Source organism: Hyposmocoma kahamanoa, unplaced genomic scaffold (assembly GCF_003589595.1).
Source record: "Hyposmocoma kahamanoa isolate Upper Pololo Valley unplaced genomic scaffold, ASM358959v1 102, whole genome shotgun sequence".
Taxonomy (NCBI): Eukaryota; Metazoa; Arthropoda; class Insecta; order Lepidoptera; family Cosmopterigidae; genus Hyposmocoma; species Hyposmocoma kahamanoa.
The window spans coordinates 17,074,000-17,088,153 of record NW_020653337.1 but is presented as its reverse complement, the minus strand read 5'-3'; the positions used below and the strand labels follow the sequence as shown (position 1 = coordinate 17,088,153).

The following is a 14,154-nucleotide window of genomic DNA, read 5'->3' as shown; positions in this document are numbered from 1 at the left end:
ATGGCTGCAACTGCAAACCGTCGGAAGCAAGACGATAAAAATTTAGAAATTTTACGTGAACTTATTTCTTTAAATGGAAATAAGTATTGTTTAGACTGCAACCAAAGGGGGCCTACATACGTAAATACAACAATTGGCTCCTTTGTGTGTTCAAAATGTTCGGGAATGCTGTAAGTACTCTTTCTGCGTAGCTTTTGTGCTTGAAATGAGATCAACAAACAGTGTTTGTAATGTATTGTATTTCAGGCGTGGCCTCACGCCACCACATCGCGTAAAGTCCATATCAATGGCGACTTTTACCCCGGACGAGATAGAATTCATAAAAGCACGGGGTAACGATTACTGTAGGCGAGTGTGGCTAGGCCTGTACGAGGGTGAAAGTGTGAACTTTACTGACGAACAGAGCGTCCGGGATTTTATGTCCGATAAATACGAGAAGAAGCGTTACTATTTGGAGCAGTTACCGATTCCCGTGTCACAAACCAATGGAAGTTCGACGAAAAATAAATCGAAAACGAAGACCGGAAGTAGTGCAAATAGCACTCCGTTGATATCAATTTCGCCTCAGACATCGAAAGCTCCGGTTAACAATAACACTATGCTGAATACGGCAAAAGTGGTGAATAATTTGCTACCAGTGGTGAATGAAACGAGTCATAGGGTAGCGAGGCCAATGAACAACTTTCATTCGCCTGCTCTGCTTAGTACTGTAACGGCGAACTCCGTCGCAGCATCTGCTGTTCCAGCACCAGTACCTGAGTAAGTTTAAATAAGTTTTTACTTATTTTCTGGTGTTCTATTTACTCTTGCAATACATATTGACCATATTCATATATTTATTTTTATTTTTAGTGTAAATAAGTGAACAACTATATTTTCCGTATTTTGTATGTGGAAATCATTGGCTTAAAATACATATTTTTGTCTGAGGCTGATTTGAATAATTTAAAGATGTTCTGTTTGTTATGTTTCTTTAACATGAAATTTAGCAACAATTTTTCAGAATTGCTCAATCTGTATGTAAGAAATTACATATTACTTACAACATAGATAAATGTTGCATATTATGTATATGGATAAGATGTGTATAAATGTGCTTAGTAATTTGATTGCTAGGACTTGTACAACATCACTGATAATGCTGTGTCAGTCGCTAAGTACTATCTGGTCTTCACAAATATAAACATCAGCATCAACAGGGCAAAAAGTTAGTTTGATCTATTGTGACCATCATTAGTAACATTCTATTGTCAATATCTACAGAAAGAAAAAATTATTTGATTTTCTCACCTACTATTTATTACTTTTACTTCGGACAGTGGCAAAGAAAGTCTCTTTGTCATTGCAATCATGCATCTACGGTCTTTATTCTTAATTGGTATATAGATCCATTAAGTAACATTTAACATAGGCACAATAACAGGAACTTTATAATTTTTTTATTTTTTTTAATTAGTTAAGTGTTAAGTGCTCATTTGACCTCCATCTTACCTGATGGAATATGACAATGAGATCGATGATTTTTCACCACCACTCTTCCTTCTTAGGTTGATTAGAAAGTCCACGAGACTTACTTAATTCATACACCATTTATTTACACTAATTGCTTTACTTACTCCTTCCTTTTGCATATGGCAAAGGAATGTGATATTGTACGGCATATATATGTTTCTTAGCTAAGGCTTGAGTGAAGAGGCATTTTTGTAAGAAACTTGTACTGTCATCAGACACATTGTCGCTTGCATCATGTGAAATTGTGGCTAAGCATGCATTCAATTAAAAAAACACTTTTTTTCCAGTTTTCCTGTAGATTTTTCCACTGCTGACATTTACAACAGTAGTCAGTATAACAACAACATAAATAATAACTTCGTATCTCAGCCGTCCATGACTATGCCTGCCTTTAATGCCTTGAATCTGCCTATATCTACAACAACCAGTAAGTATTACAATATAATGCAATTTATGTTGGACAATAGTATTAGTGTGTGCATCCTTTACAACTATACAATGGTTTGGGACTATTTAACTAGTGTTATCTGGTACTTTGATATTTTCTTTACATAGAAATTGTCACCAACTATATAATTAATATTTTGATACCTACAACATTCTAAGGGTTAACATATGTTAGAGGCTTAAGTCTATGTATCCATAGTAGGTTAATGGAATAGAGCTCCTTGTGAAAAAGTTCGTTAAGGGTAGTACTTACACCTTACCTATTTCTGCCGCCAAGCAGTAATGCGAGGATTACTGCGTTCCGGATTTGAAGGGTAAAGGTGCTGGTGAAATTACAGGCACATGAGTCTTTTCAACTTATGTCTCAGGGTGACAGGCGCAGCGGCAGTGCCCTTTGAACGGCACTGCAACTGTTATGGACAGGCATGACGCTTACCATCAGGCGCACCACTTGTTGGTCCCATCACTAAGTAACATAAAAAATCCTTGCAATGGCCAAAAACACTGGCAAAGTTATTTCTTTGTATGGCTTTTTTTAATAAGTACGTTTTGTGCGGAATAGCTTAGAAATACAGCTGTATTCAGAATGTAATAGCAAAGCAAAAGTTATTTACTGTTATGTACTGAATTTATCTGTGTAATTCAGTTTTCAGATCAGAGAAGGATTAAACTTTGTTGGCACTCAAAGCGCATTATGTTTACTTAAGCTATGCTTAAATTTTTATAAATGTATTTTAATCATTGAAATAGAACAACAGAGTCATACCTCTAGCAATATACATAAAGCGATTGTTAAAAAAAAACTCCCCGATTTTTTTATTGAACAATAAGTTCTTTACCATGGTTAGCATTTTATTTATAAAATATTTTTATTGATCATTTATTGTCAGTTTCAAGGAATTTATAAATAATACTGATGAGTTTATTTGTATTTTTCCATAGGAATGTGTAGGAGAAATGAATGTAAACAATGTTATTATATTGTAAGTTTCTATTACAGATGATCGTTACGCTGCCTTAGCAGATTTAGATCTTGAATTAAGGCAACAAAACTTCAAAAATATGGGTAAGGAAATTAGATTTTTTTTAATTTAAGTAATTATATGATATTGTGTGTTTACCTTAACAACGTTTATTTTTTCAGAAGAAAGTAATAATGTAAATAGTAAAAATCCATTCCAAAGTTCAGCAACCAATGACCTATTTGGTAATAAGAATCCTTTCTTTAATGGAGGCTGGAGTGCTTCACCACCTGTGCCTGTAAATCCATTCATGGTGAGTTCAATTTGTTGTATTAGGAGTGGAAGAGTACTATCAGTGGAAACACAAAAGGCGCAAAAACATAGGGTTGCGGCATTGACTTACTGCAGTAACTACTCCACTCTATTAATAGACAGCACTTTAGCTTATCGAGAGAAGTAGTTGCTATGTAGTAGAGTTGTAGTATTCTTATTTTCTTCAACTTTTCAGTTAGCGTTAAAACCATTGTGCAGATACAATCAGGAATAGGACACAAACTAAAGATTTTTGAATATTTGGTAAAAATCAATCATATATCAATTCCTCAAAGTACATTTCCAACATAATTTCGTTTCAAACGGAAGTGTAATTCTATTCAGTGGGGATAGAACACAGAACTCCTTATCATAACTAACATAATCGACATTTTTAGCGAAATTGGGTTACTAACATCTGGAATCAGCAACACGAGATCTAAAAACCAATGTAAGCAAGTTTTTATATCTTATTTAGTTTTTTTTATTGTTAAGCAAAATCAGCGTAATTAACATTTCACCCTCATGGAAGAATGGTATATGTTAGTTATGTCAAAAACGTTTATTGCTCCATTCGATAGAGGATGTGGGTTACATTTTTCTGTATCTAATGGAGCTATAAACATTTTTTCTTCCACGAGGATGACGACGATAAAAAAAAAGTATGTGCCAATATCTCGAAAGTTACCAAAATGGAAATGCGTTAGTTATGACAAGGATAACTTATGACTTAGAAGACAAGCATTCTTCCAATAAGTCTATTACTAGTTCAACACTTTGTTGACTATTTTATTAATTTTAATCCGAGCGTTTAAATTGATAAAACAGAATTAAAAATCGTGTTTTGCAACATTTTTTTAATGTATCATTGAACATCATAGAGGGAGCTTTGACCTGTTGCCCTCTTTGCGAAGACGTAAATAGAAAATGGTTAACATACCACTGTGTGTTAACCATTGTAATTCAAAATGAACGTGCCTTTGTGAATTTGAAGTAAAGTATCTGTGTTGATTCACGTTCGCGTTCCCCTTTTTTACACTTAATCTTAAAATATGAATTCATTTCCAGACGGATTTCAGTTGTGAATTTCAGGGTCGGCAAACTAAAGCACATAAACAAAAAATAAACGAATACATTTTATTTTTCCCTGTTTTTTTATAATGTGGGAAGACGTGAAGAGAGAGAATGATAAGGCTGTATAGCGAACATCGGAAGAATAATAAAGACGAAAAGAAGTATAATTTATCACATTTATAACTTTTTATAAAAAAAAAATCAAATCTCTTTGTTGCCCGTGGTACTACCAGCAGAACTACTAGTAGTTACACGGGCAATAATAATCTCCCGCCGCCCGTGTAACTACCGGCAGGCCTAGTAGTATCACGGCTAATTGTTTTTGTCCGTGGTACTACCACTAGTAATACGGGCAATAATACTTTCCCGTATTACTACTACCAAGATAAGAACCGTTTCATTAATTTCATAAATCAAACGAACCAAAAGCCGAACAATACAATAAAAATGCATTTTAACTAGCAAATACAAATCAACCTTTATTCTTATTCAACCTTAGAACTAAGGCCAAACTCACCATGAGTTCGTTTAACTAAGGTAAACGATTATTTTAAGGAGAACTGTATACGTTTTTACAATAGGATTAGGATAGATATATACAATAGGATAGGAGGACTACGTATTAGATAAAGATGTATGGAAAGACGACATGGCTCTAAATTCCACACAAATTCAATTCCAAGTGTATTCCAAAGCATTTAAGTTTATTTGAAAAGAGCAACCCCTAGAGTTTCTTGCTCGTTTTTCTCAGGGAAGTCAGCATCACCATGCTGAGCCCCATGGTCACAGTTTTGGTCTTTGTGCTTGGTTTTTAGAAACATTATTTATATTGTATAAGGAAAAATACAAATTAACTGTTATTATTAAGGAAAATCCACAAAGTTCAACAAACAAGTTATTAGATGCGAATATTCCTATTATATTTTATTCAGGGAAATGTATATGCATATCAAAATACATATTAATGTACTTATCGTGTTTCACAAATTATATATTTATTTAAAAATATTTGCATGAAGCACAGCTCATGTATTACTTTATCTAGGCATTACGCAGTTTTTTGGTACAGTCAAGATCAAAATGATCAAAACAGGTCATTTTAATGAAAATAGATTTCCGCGTAGTATCGCCTGAATCTATAAATTATATAAAGACGGTCATACATTGATAGCGGTTTATGTACCTGTGCATTCAGTGTGCTTATAATATTTGTAAAAATTAAGCTTATGATTATCAATCTGAGGTCCACTTTTTTGTTTTCGGTTTTTAATCTTTCAGTTCTCATGGAGTATTACATTTTTAAATACAGATGTATAAATTGGTTCATGTTTTTGGTTAATTTGATAGTTCGGGAACATTTTGACATTGACTGTACAGATGTTTAGAGATTAGTAACTTTCTATTTATAACATTGATGTTTTATACATATGCATAGAACTTATGTTCATAGTGTGTGATCGGTCGTTCAAAACCAATTAGGGACCGGTGTTCAGTAGTGATATGATACCGCTTGTTACAATGGTCTGTGAAAGAAATAGCGCGCGATATTTAAGTTGAAAATAAATGCTTAGTTAAAAGGAGTTTATATTTATTAAAAAAAAAGAATTGTTAAAAAATATTAATTTTTGATTCCATCATATTATTACAAAAGCTGCCTTATTGTAAAAGGCTGCCAACAGATGGACTGCACGTTTGCAGTTAATGCATGCAGTCGTGATCAACTGCATGTAGTCAAGACGTCGACTGCATGGAGTTTTAATATCGACTGCTTCGCGCATACAGTCCGTCTAGTAGCAGGCTAAGAGTACTCATAAAAATATTGTTACCGTTTTCTTTTTTAATTTGGTACACATCTTGAAATACACAATATTCAAATACACATGACAAGCTCATATACGTATACATTACAGAGTGTAAGTCCTTATGTTGGTGAACACAACACACATTACAAATAAATAAAGTTCGAACAAATAATAATAATAATTTAATTCCTCAATCGGGAGAAGCGTTAAGTGCCTAGCATTTTATTGGATGACGAAACACAAATTAACTATCGCACGGACGACATTTGGCATAGATTGTGCCGTTTTAGACCTACTAACCTTTCGTCTGCCATTAGATTGTTTATATGTTATTTATATAACTGCATATGTTTTTACTCACATGCTTAAAGTATGGATTAGGTATTAGTAGGGTGACATATGCGTGAACAAAATTCTTAATTGGGCGATCATCGAAGTGCCGCCAAAGCACAGCCATTTTCGCAAAAATGTAATTTTTTTTCATAACATTATACAAAAGTGATTAATAATTAGTACATTGAATCTAACACTGTTGTTGAGCGAGGAGATGTATTACAAATTACTCAAAAATACTAATAAAACATTGCAATGAAATGTTAGCCATTACAATGCACTTTGTCGTCGAAATTATGACCTCAAACCACACTGTTTTTTCTAGAAGTGGTGTTGTAAAGCAATGAATAAAAACCATCTATTATGTCCTTAAAACAAACTATTACTCATTTAGGAGTATTTTCTGTAGTTCCTTCGTAAAATCTTAATATTGTATAGAAAGACCTATTGGCTTTCTGTATAGAACCGGCTATACACCTGTACTTCAACGCGAGCAAAAATTATGCCAATGTAGTCTTATTATTATTAAAACACTTTTCGGGCTCTAACAGTTTCCATCGTTACGAACAAACAAATGTACACGATTTTATATCGGAAAAAATAGTTGCATTTCCAATATGTAGTAACCGCGAAAACCTGAGAAGTGTTGAATGTTCAAAATGATTTTGACGTTAACTGTACTGTAACTGCTGTGATCTTTTTTGATGATGATCTGCTTCGTATGGCTGACTGACCGAAAGACGCTGATTGACAGACTTATTAGCTGGTAATGTCATCAGAATTAAACGACTTAACCAGACTGGTCTAATAAACAAATCCTCAACCTAGACTTCTTTTCAGGACCTGAGGACTTGTTTAATAAAATTTGACGACCTCTGTAGTCGAGTGGCTTGCACACCGGTTTTCACATCTCTGGAAGACCCGTTCGATCCCCGGTCGGGTCAATGTAGAAACTAATTTTTCTGTATTGTGTCTGGTCTGGGTGTTTGTGGTACCGTCGCTGTTTCCGATTTCCATAACACAAGTGCTTTATTTACTTTATGACCAGAGCAACGTACGTGATGTATCATCATCAGCTTACACGCATCCACTGCCGGACATAAGCCTCCCTTACGTGATGTATATTTAAAATAAAATAAACTACTAACAATTTCAAAGTTGCCGTAGGTACAGATTTCCTGACACCCTGAATTTTGTATCGTGATTATAATTAACAATTACAGTCGTTATGAAAACGTCACTAATTTATGTGTGTAATTGATTCTACTATTAAATAATTAGGTATCGATTACATTCTATTTTGTCATTACGAACGATGTAGGGAAGGAAGTTTAGAAATGCGGAAATTACGTGGTACACATTTGGATTAGTTCCGAAATTATACGAAAAAACGTGGTTTACAGTTTTGTATAGAGAGTTAGAATGTTTTATTTACCAATGCGGTCCGTTGTATTTTTAGGCTACTTTGAATAAACAAATATTTCGGGTTCTTTATAGGTACCATGGTCACGGCTGACTATTTGTTTGTGAAAAAAAATACGCTGTTTAGATCCGAAAAAACTAGTTTCATTTCTTATGTGTAACAGTCGCTTAAACCTATTTTTACGAAAAATGTTGCCTCATTTCATATCGAAGCGGGAAGGCGGCTTGTAACTTACTTCGAGTGTAGATGATAAAATTCTTTCATTGGTTTATAGGCTGATATCACAGATAGTCGCAAGACAGAGAAAACTATTAAAAACCTATCTAAAAGATAACGACAATTTTCGATATGGTACAAGGAATGTCTGTGTAAACGAGTTCATGTATTCCAGTCTTTGCAAACGGTAGCAAAATATTGGAACAATCATAACATTATCATGCTTATTCCCGTTTGAAACAAAACTCCCGCTTATCTAGAATATAATGCGAACAATGGTTCAAACAATTTGTTTCGTAAGTACCTACTTTGTGTAAGTACTTGTATATGTTAATATAATAATTATAACACAAAGTATTGTATTGCTAAAAAACACATTACTTCGTGAAATTTTTTATTAACCGAAAATAAAGGAGGAGGTTCTCAATACGACTGTATGTTTTTTTGTATGTGTGTTACGCGATAACTCCGGTATTTGTGAACCAATTTTCATGATCCTTTTTTGTTGGAAAGAGGGTACCTCCATAGTGGTCCCATTTAATTTTGAAGAAAATCACCCACCTCTAAGGGTGGCTGTTCACGCATGAAGATTCATTTTTATAAATAGCGCCTAAATTTTAGTATCATGAGCAATTATTTTAATGGTTGATTTTGCTATTCTTTCATTCAAGGCGTTTTTCATCTCATTTTCGTTCATCATCTCCTGTGTCAAGTCCCGTACAGTGGCGAACTAGGGGATGAATCCGGGTTTGCGCACTTTCCGGTAACCGATTTCAATAAACTTGGTAATTATTTGTAATTCCACGTCCTTTTGAGGTCGGTTTTTTTAACTTTGTACTGAGATTATTTTCCTTTCAAAAACGGGTCATTCGGTATCGGTTTAGTATGGGATTTCTTTTTGGTATTTTTTTTATTTTTTTAATTTGTTCCATCTACGACAAAGTTCCCTGTGTATGCGTAGCTACAATATGATTCCGTACATCAATCATCAAGGCCAAGAAGTCACCACCCACTGCTGTCTGCTGAAAATTAATTTTAACACTCACTTTTTGGAATTATAAGCTTTATGGCATTTATCCCGGATCCTCAGATCCTAGAACTTCTAAATTAAAAATTAAAAAAAAAACCTGCGCCTCATTTGACGCTACACGACATCTATCCATAACAGTCGCAGTGCCACTCGGAGCGTTAAATCGCAAAAATCTGAGGGGCACTGCCTGTAATTTCACCAGTACCCTTACCTTTCAAAACCGGTACACAGTAATGCTGACATTACCGCTTCGCGGCAGAAATAAGTAAGGTGGCACCCTGGATAAACTCACAAGGAGCTCTACTGTTAGGTACTCAATCCTAAATTATTATCTGAAATAAAAAAAAACTTTGGTCTTTCATGAGAGCTCAAAACCTTATTTTAAAAACATGGTCTGTACATATAACACAAGGTCACCTATATGCTATTCAAACAGTTCTGATCCTTTATCTGTACCGTTTTGCATGAACTCCTGTAACTATTAGTGACAGGTCTTCTCTGACGAGAGGATCTATGCCGTCAACTGCCACGTTGATCTCGAAATAGATGAATTTAAACATCATTCATCATCCAATAATTCGTCGCATTAAAGTGAGGAAATAACGCTATTATTGATGCTTTAAACACTTATGTATCATTTACAAATAGTCCTATACTGATATCCTTATCAATTAGCAGCCAGGAAACAATGGGCGATATTATTGCACTCTTAGCTTCCTAATGTGCAGAGTTTTGCGTATAAGTAATACGTAAAACGCAAAATACGGACAACGAACCATACATTACACGATTAAAGTATATTGTGACAGTGTTTGAATACACAATATTTGTTATCGCGGTTTTAAAATTCATACTAAATTGAGTGGAGAACCCGATGCTCATATCCGTAAATCTGTGTTAAGTAGGAAACAATTTATGATTTTTTTTGCAATTTTATTTGTATTAAAATGTTGTTGGTCCTTAAACTTGTAATCGTGATACCTATTTTTTATGTATTTACTATTCGACTGATGGGCAGAAAAGAATAATTATTATAAATCTTAAATTAAGACGTCTTGGGTCTTCTTGTTAGTAATATAAAATAATAATAACATTTAAAGCGTGAGTAATAAATACAAAATAATAATAACAATTTAAAACTTAAGTGTGTTGTTAGTAGGCACATAATTGCTCAAAACCGAAAATATACAAGTCGCTCGAGGAGCTGACTACTATATCACTTCATGAAAACCTGGATGAAATAAAGCAGAAATCGGTGCATCTAGCTTGGCAGCAAATATTTTCAGGATGCTGTTAGAATTTGTACGCAGAGTGCCTAGTAGAAGCATAATAGACGTTCCTCACACTCATAGATGGCGCTACGACTAAAAAGTCGTTGAAAAACCAAATACAAAGATATGACACAAGCACATGGAACAATTCGTGAGGTCCGTTGGTTCGTTCCGTGGCTTAGTTGGTATAGCGTCTGGCGCGGTATGCAAGAAGACGTCGGTTCGAATCCGACCGGATCGAAGGAATTTTTTCTGAGTGTTCTATCTTTGTATTAATAATTATAACAAATTAGTGGAGTAATTTCCCAAAAAATAATTGAATATCAATTCAACAAAAATTTAATTAATTGTGTATTTTATGTTGTTTCGAATATGATCGATCTTTGCCATATTATCATTGGCACATTGTCACACAGAGTCATATTATCATTTCTCATTTTGTGTACTGATAAGTGTAGGTACCTAAACATAGAAATAATTGCATTGCTTTCTCTTCTTTCAGCCTACTACAAACAACGGAGGATTTATGAATTCGAAAAACCCATTTCTCTGATGAGCCCTGCAACCAACTTACGAGTAAGATATCAAAGAACAAAATTAACAAAAAGCACAAATCGAGCTACAAATTTTTATTTTAAACGTAGGTGGATAATTTATTAATATTTTTCAAGTTTTTACTATTAATCATTTGTTTACGAATTCTTACAACAATGTGCTTATTATGGTTGTAAACTTAAGTGCCTAAATCTGCCTTAAATTTTAAAATTTTACAATGAAATTTATTACAGAGGTGTCTAACCTTTCGCACATATTTTTAGAAGCCATTTTTAAAATTCACAGTATTGTCTTATCGATCTTATATTAGTTGTAAGAGAACTAACATTGTAACTTTCTCACCTAAGGCGAGTAAGTAAAAGTATTTCCTGCCACGTCACGATTGTGTATTTTTAAATTCGAGCTCTCCGTGTACAGTGGAAAACCGAAAGATCCGACCATACTTCAACTGGTGATAATTTAATAACACTATTTTGTGTGGAGAACGAAAAAAAATTTGCTTGATTTATTTGTTATCGTCAGTAATCTTTAGCTGCAGTATTGTCGAACCTTTTTGTATAATCCTGTATAATCTCAAGGTCTTGAGGATTAAAAATGTTTATACTCGGCTTTTAAAAATGTGTGCAGATAAGACACCACAGTATTTTAAAATTGCTATAGTATTTTGAATGTTAGATATTAACACGAGAGAGTATAGTGTGAATGAATTGTGGAGTATTGAAGACGTTGGTCCTAGCTTTATTCTAAATTATTTTATAGTTATAGTGTCAAGTGTATGTTGAATCAGGCAATCTTAATAATGCGCTTTGTGTTTAAGTGATGGTTTGATAAAGTCTTTCCGTCGCAACAATGTAAACTTAATTAACATTGATGTTATTTCAAATTAACACTTAAGACAAGATGTATTCATTCAATAAATTTGCGTTCAAATATTGGCAACCCTGAAAGTGCCTACAGATTTGCTCGATTTTTGAGGGTCGTTACTATCACATTAGCGATGAATAAATATTAAGGTTAAAATCGAACAAAATTTTTTATTAAGTTACACCACAGGCCGAAGGTACATGTGAATGCGTGTTATAGATGACGAGTTGCCTCAGACCTGTTTTGGCGCAGTACAACGCTGTAAGGGGGAAGTTACCTTCTGTTTATATTGTTTCAATGCCAAGGTAATGTACCTGATGTATTGGTGTAACGTAATTATCTTTAATGTGTTTATAAGAGGCCTCTCAAGATCTTTAATTTTATCATAAGAAGAGGCTCGTCTGTGGTAACGCAGACGCGTCTGTAGCGGTGCATGGATAGTCCAGTGCTCGGCGATGGGTGCGCAAACTTTGGCAAGCCAAACTTCAAACGCCAAATTTTATTACCCCAGCCCAAGTCTTCACCCGGGCACGAGTTGCAGTGGTCAATATGGAAATCCCTGAATCGTCTCAAGTTACAAGAGTTGCCGATGTAGTGATAATATGGTGAAATGAAGATATATCAACCCGACACAAAAACATTGTGCTTGCGGATCCGCCACACATGTCTCACTTGCTTCCATATCCACTGTGTCCTACAAGGCAACAGATTGGGGGAATAAAGGTGGCTGCTTACTGGGCCAAAAAAATATAACATTGATTTTTTGTTGTTTTTGTCATTGACTGGACAAGAAAACGTTAATTATATGAAAAGAGCGGAGTCATCCGCTATGCGAATGGGAATCTGTAAGTCACTGACCGCGTGAGGCTGTCTTATAGTGCACTCGTATATAGACGTTTGCTTCTAAAGTATTCTACACCATATTGTGTTACGATGCAAGAACGTTTGTAGTTTTGGTATGTGATGCGTTATTCGCTGAACGCGGAACACTGCACGCTTTTATGCCGATCACGTCCGTATCCATTGGCCCATGGCAGAAGACTGCTATGTTTCGCTGCGTGTAAATATTGCTTAATGCGTAACACAATAACTTTGCCGTGCCGAACCGCGCTGGCACCGCTTCGCTCTGCTGTAGTGCAAGTCTACTGAGTGCGGTTCCACCTTTTGTCTTGTTATAATTTAGTTGAGTGGTAGATTGCCCAATACGTCAGCATACGCGAAGTCATCGCGCAACTGTCGTTTTATTATCGAGAACGCGCTAAGGTACAAATTTATATACTGAGTACAGTAATATGATTCATTCCTGAATTTCCTTCCAATGTATTACCGTAGCATGTGGTTTCACTTGCGAGGGGAGGTAGCAATGATTCCGCTCTGATTTGCCACTCTGCCGTCAACGCTGTTTTATCAAAAGTCCCACTGCGGATAAATCTTGCTAGTGTGACTGTATATGTGGAAGGCTACTAGATTTCAGTTGGCAGATATTGCGTTGTTATTACAGCTAACCGAAAGTTCGAGACGTACATAACTTGAGAAGGTTTCTCCAGTCGAAAACTACTTACTGCCGAATTGACGTCGGAGTGACAAAGTCAAGCGGAAACATTATTCCTGCCCACCTAATAATTACGGTGGCATTATATATAGTTCCATCACAAATTTGGAACATACACACTTTTTGCTTAGACTGATTTTCGAGAGAATACGTATATAGTAATATGTTAAACGATACTCTTCACTGGAGACTCTGTTTTACTAGAATTCATTGTTATATTTTTTAATATTGTCACATTAGATTACGACTTGGTATAGCAGCATTTTTCTGAAAACCGAATGCAGCGAACTAAATCTATTGTTATCCTTTGCCGTCCCCGCGGAAGCATGCCCAGCTAGTAGAATATAAATTCACTAGCTTAAGAACTTTGGAAAAGATAATCTGAGAATTTACTACAAAATTTACCTATTTGCGATAGAAACTTGTGAACCAAAATGTGCCTTAGGTACTCAACTGGGGGTCGAATGAATATTATAATTACATATTGCCCTGTGTAATTAGGAACATGCTAGCGACTTGAGTACTGAGAATATGAAAGGTAGTGTCAGGAATGAACCAATAAACTCTGAATAAAAACGTATTATTAGAGGGATAGGACTTATCTTAGGAAAGTGATAATTTGAGCTTGTAATTGAATTTGATCCGTAACACGCTTAAATAGGTGAGCCTTTTGAAATTTCTGTTGATTCTGAGGCCTAATAAATTAAATCGAATTCGAATTTAATTAGAACTTTTTGGCGGTATTTTTTTATCCGTATGACTAATTGATTTACTTATTTTGTACTGAATAGAATTTAGCAG

At 34.8% G+C, this 14,154-nt stretch overlaps 1 protein-coding gene across 2 annotated transcripts; it reads left to right on the top strand.

The window, feature by feature from the left end:
* On the top strand, positions 1-13,673 carry LOC113231542 (arf-GAP domain and FG repeat-containing protein 1). 2 transcript variants are annotated; one of them, XM_026465872.1, is made up of 6 exons: positions 1-170; positions 247-759; positions 1,800-1,939; positions 2,960-3,025; positions 3,107-3,234; positions 10,885-13,673. In XM_026465872.1, the coding sequence occupies exons 1-6, from the start codon at positions 1-3 to the stop codon at positions 10,933-10,935; spliced, it is 1,068 nt and encodes a 355-aa protein (XP_026321657.1). In that variant the 3' UTR covers positions 10,936-13,673. The 2 variants fall into 2 exon arrangements, with proteins under 2 accessions (XP_026321657.1, XP_026321651.1); XM_026465866.1 differs by having other exon boundaries at positions 3,104-3,234.
* The last annotated feature ends 481 nt before the right edge of the window (positions 13,674-14,154 follow it).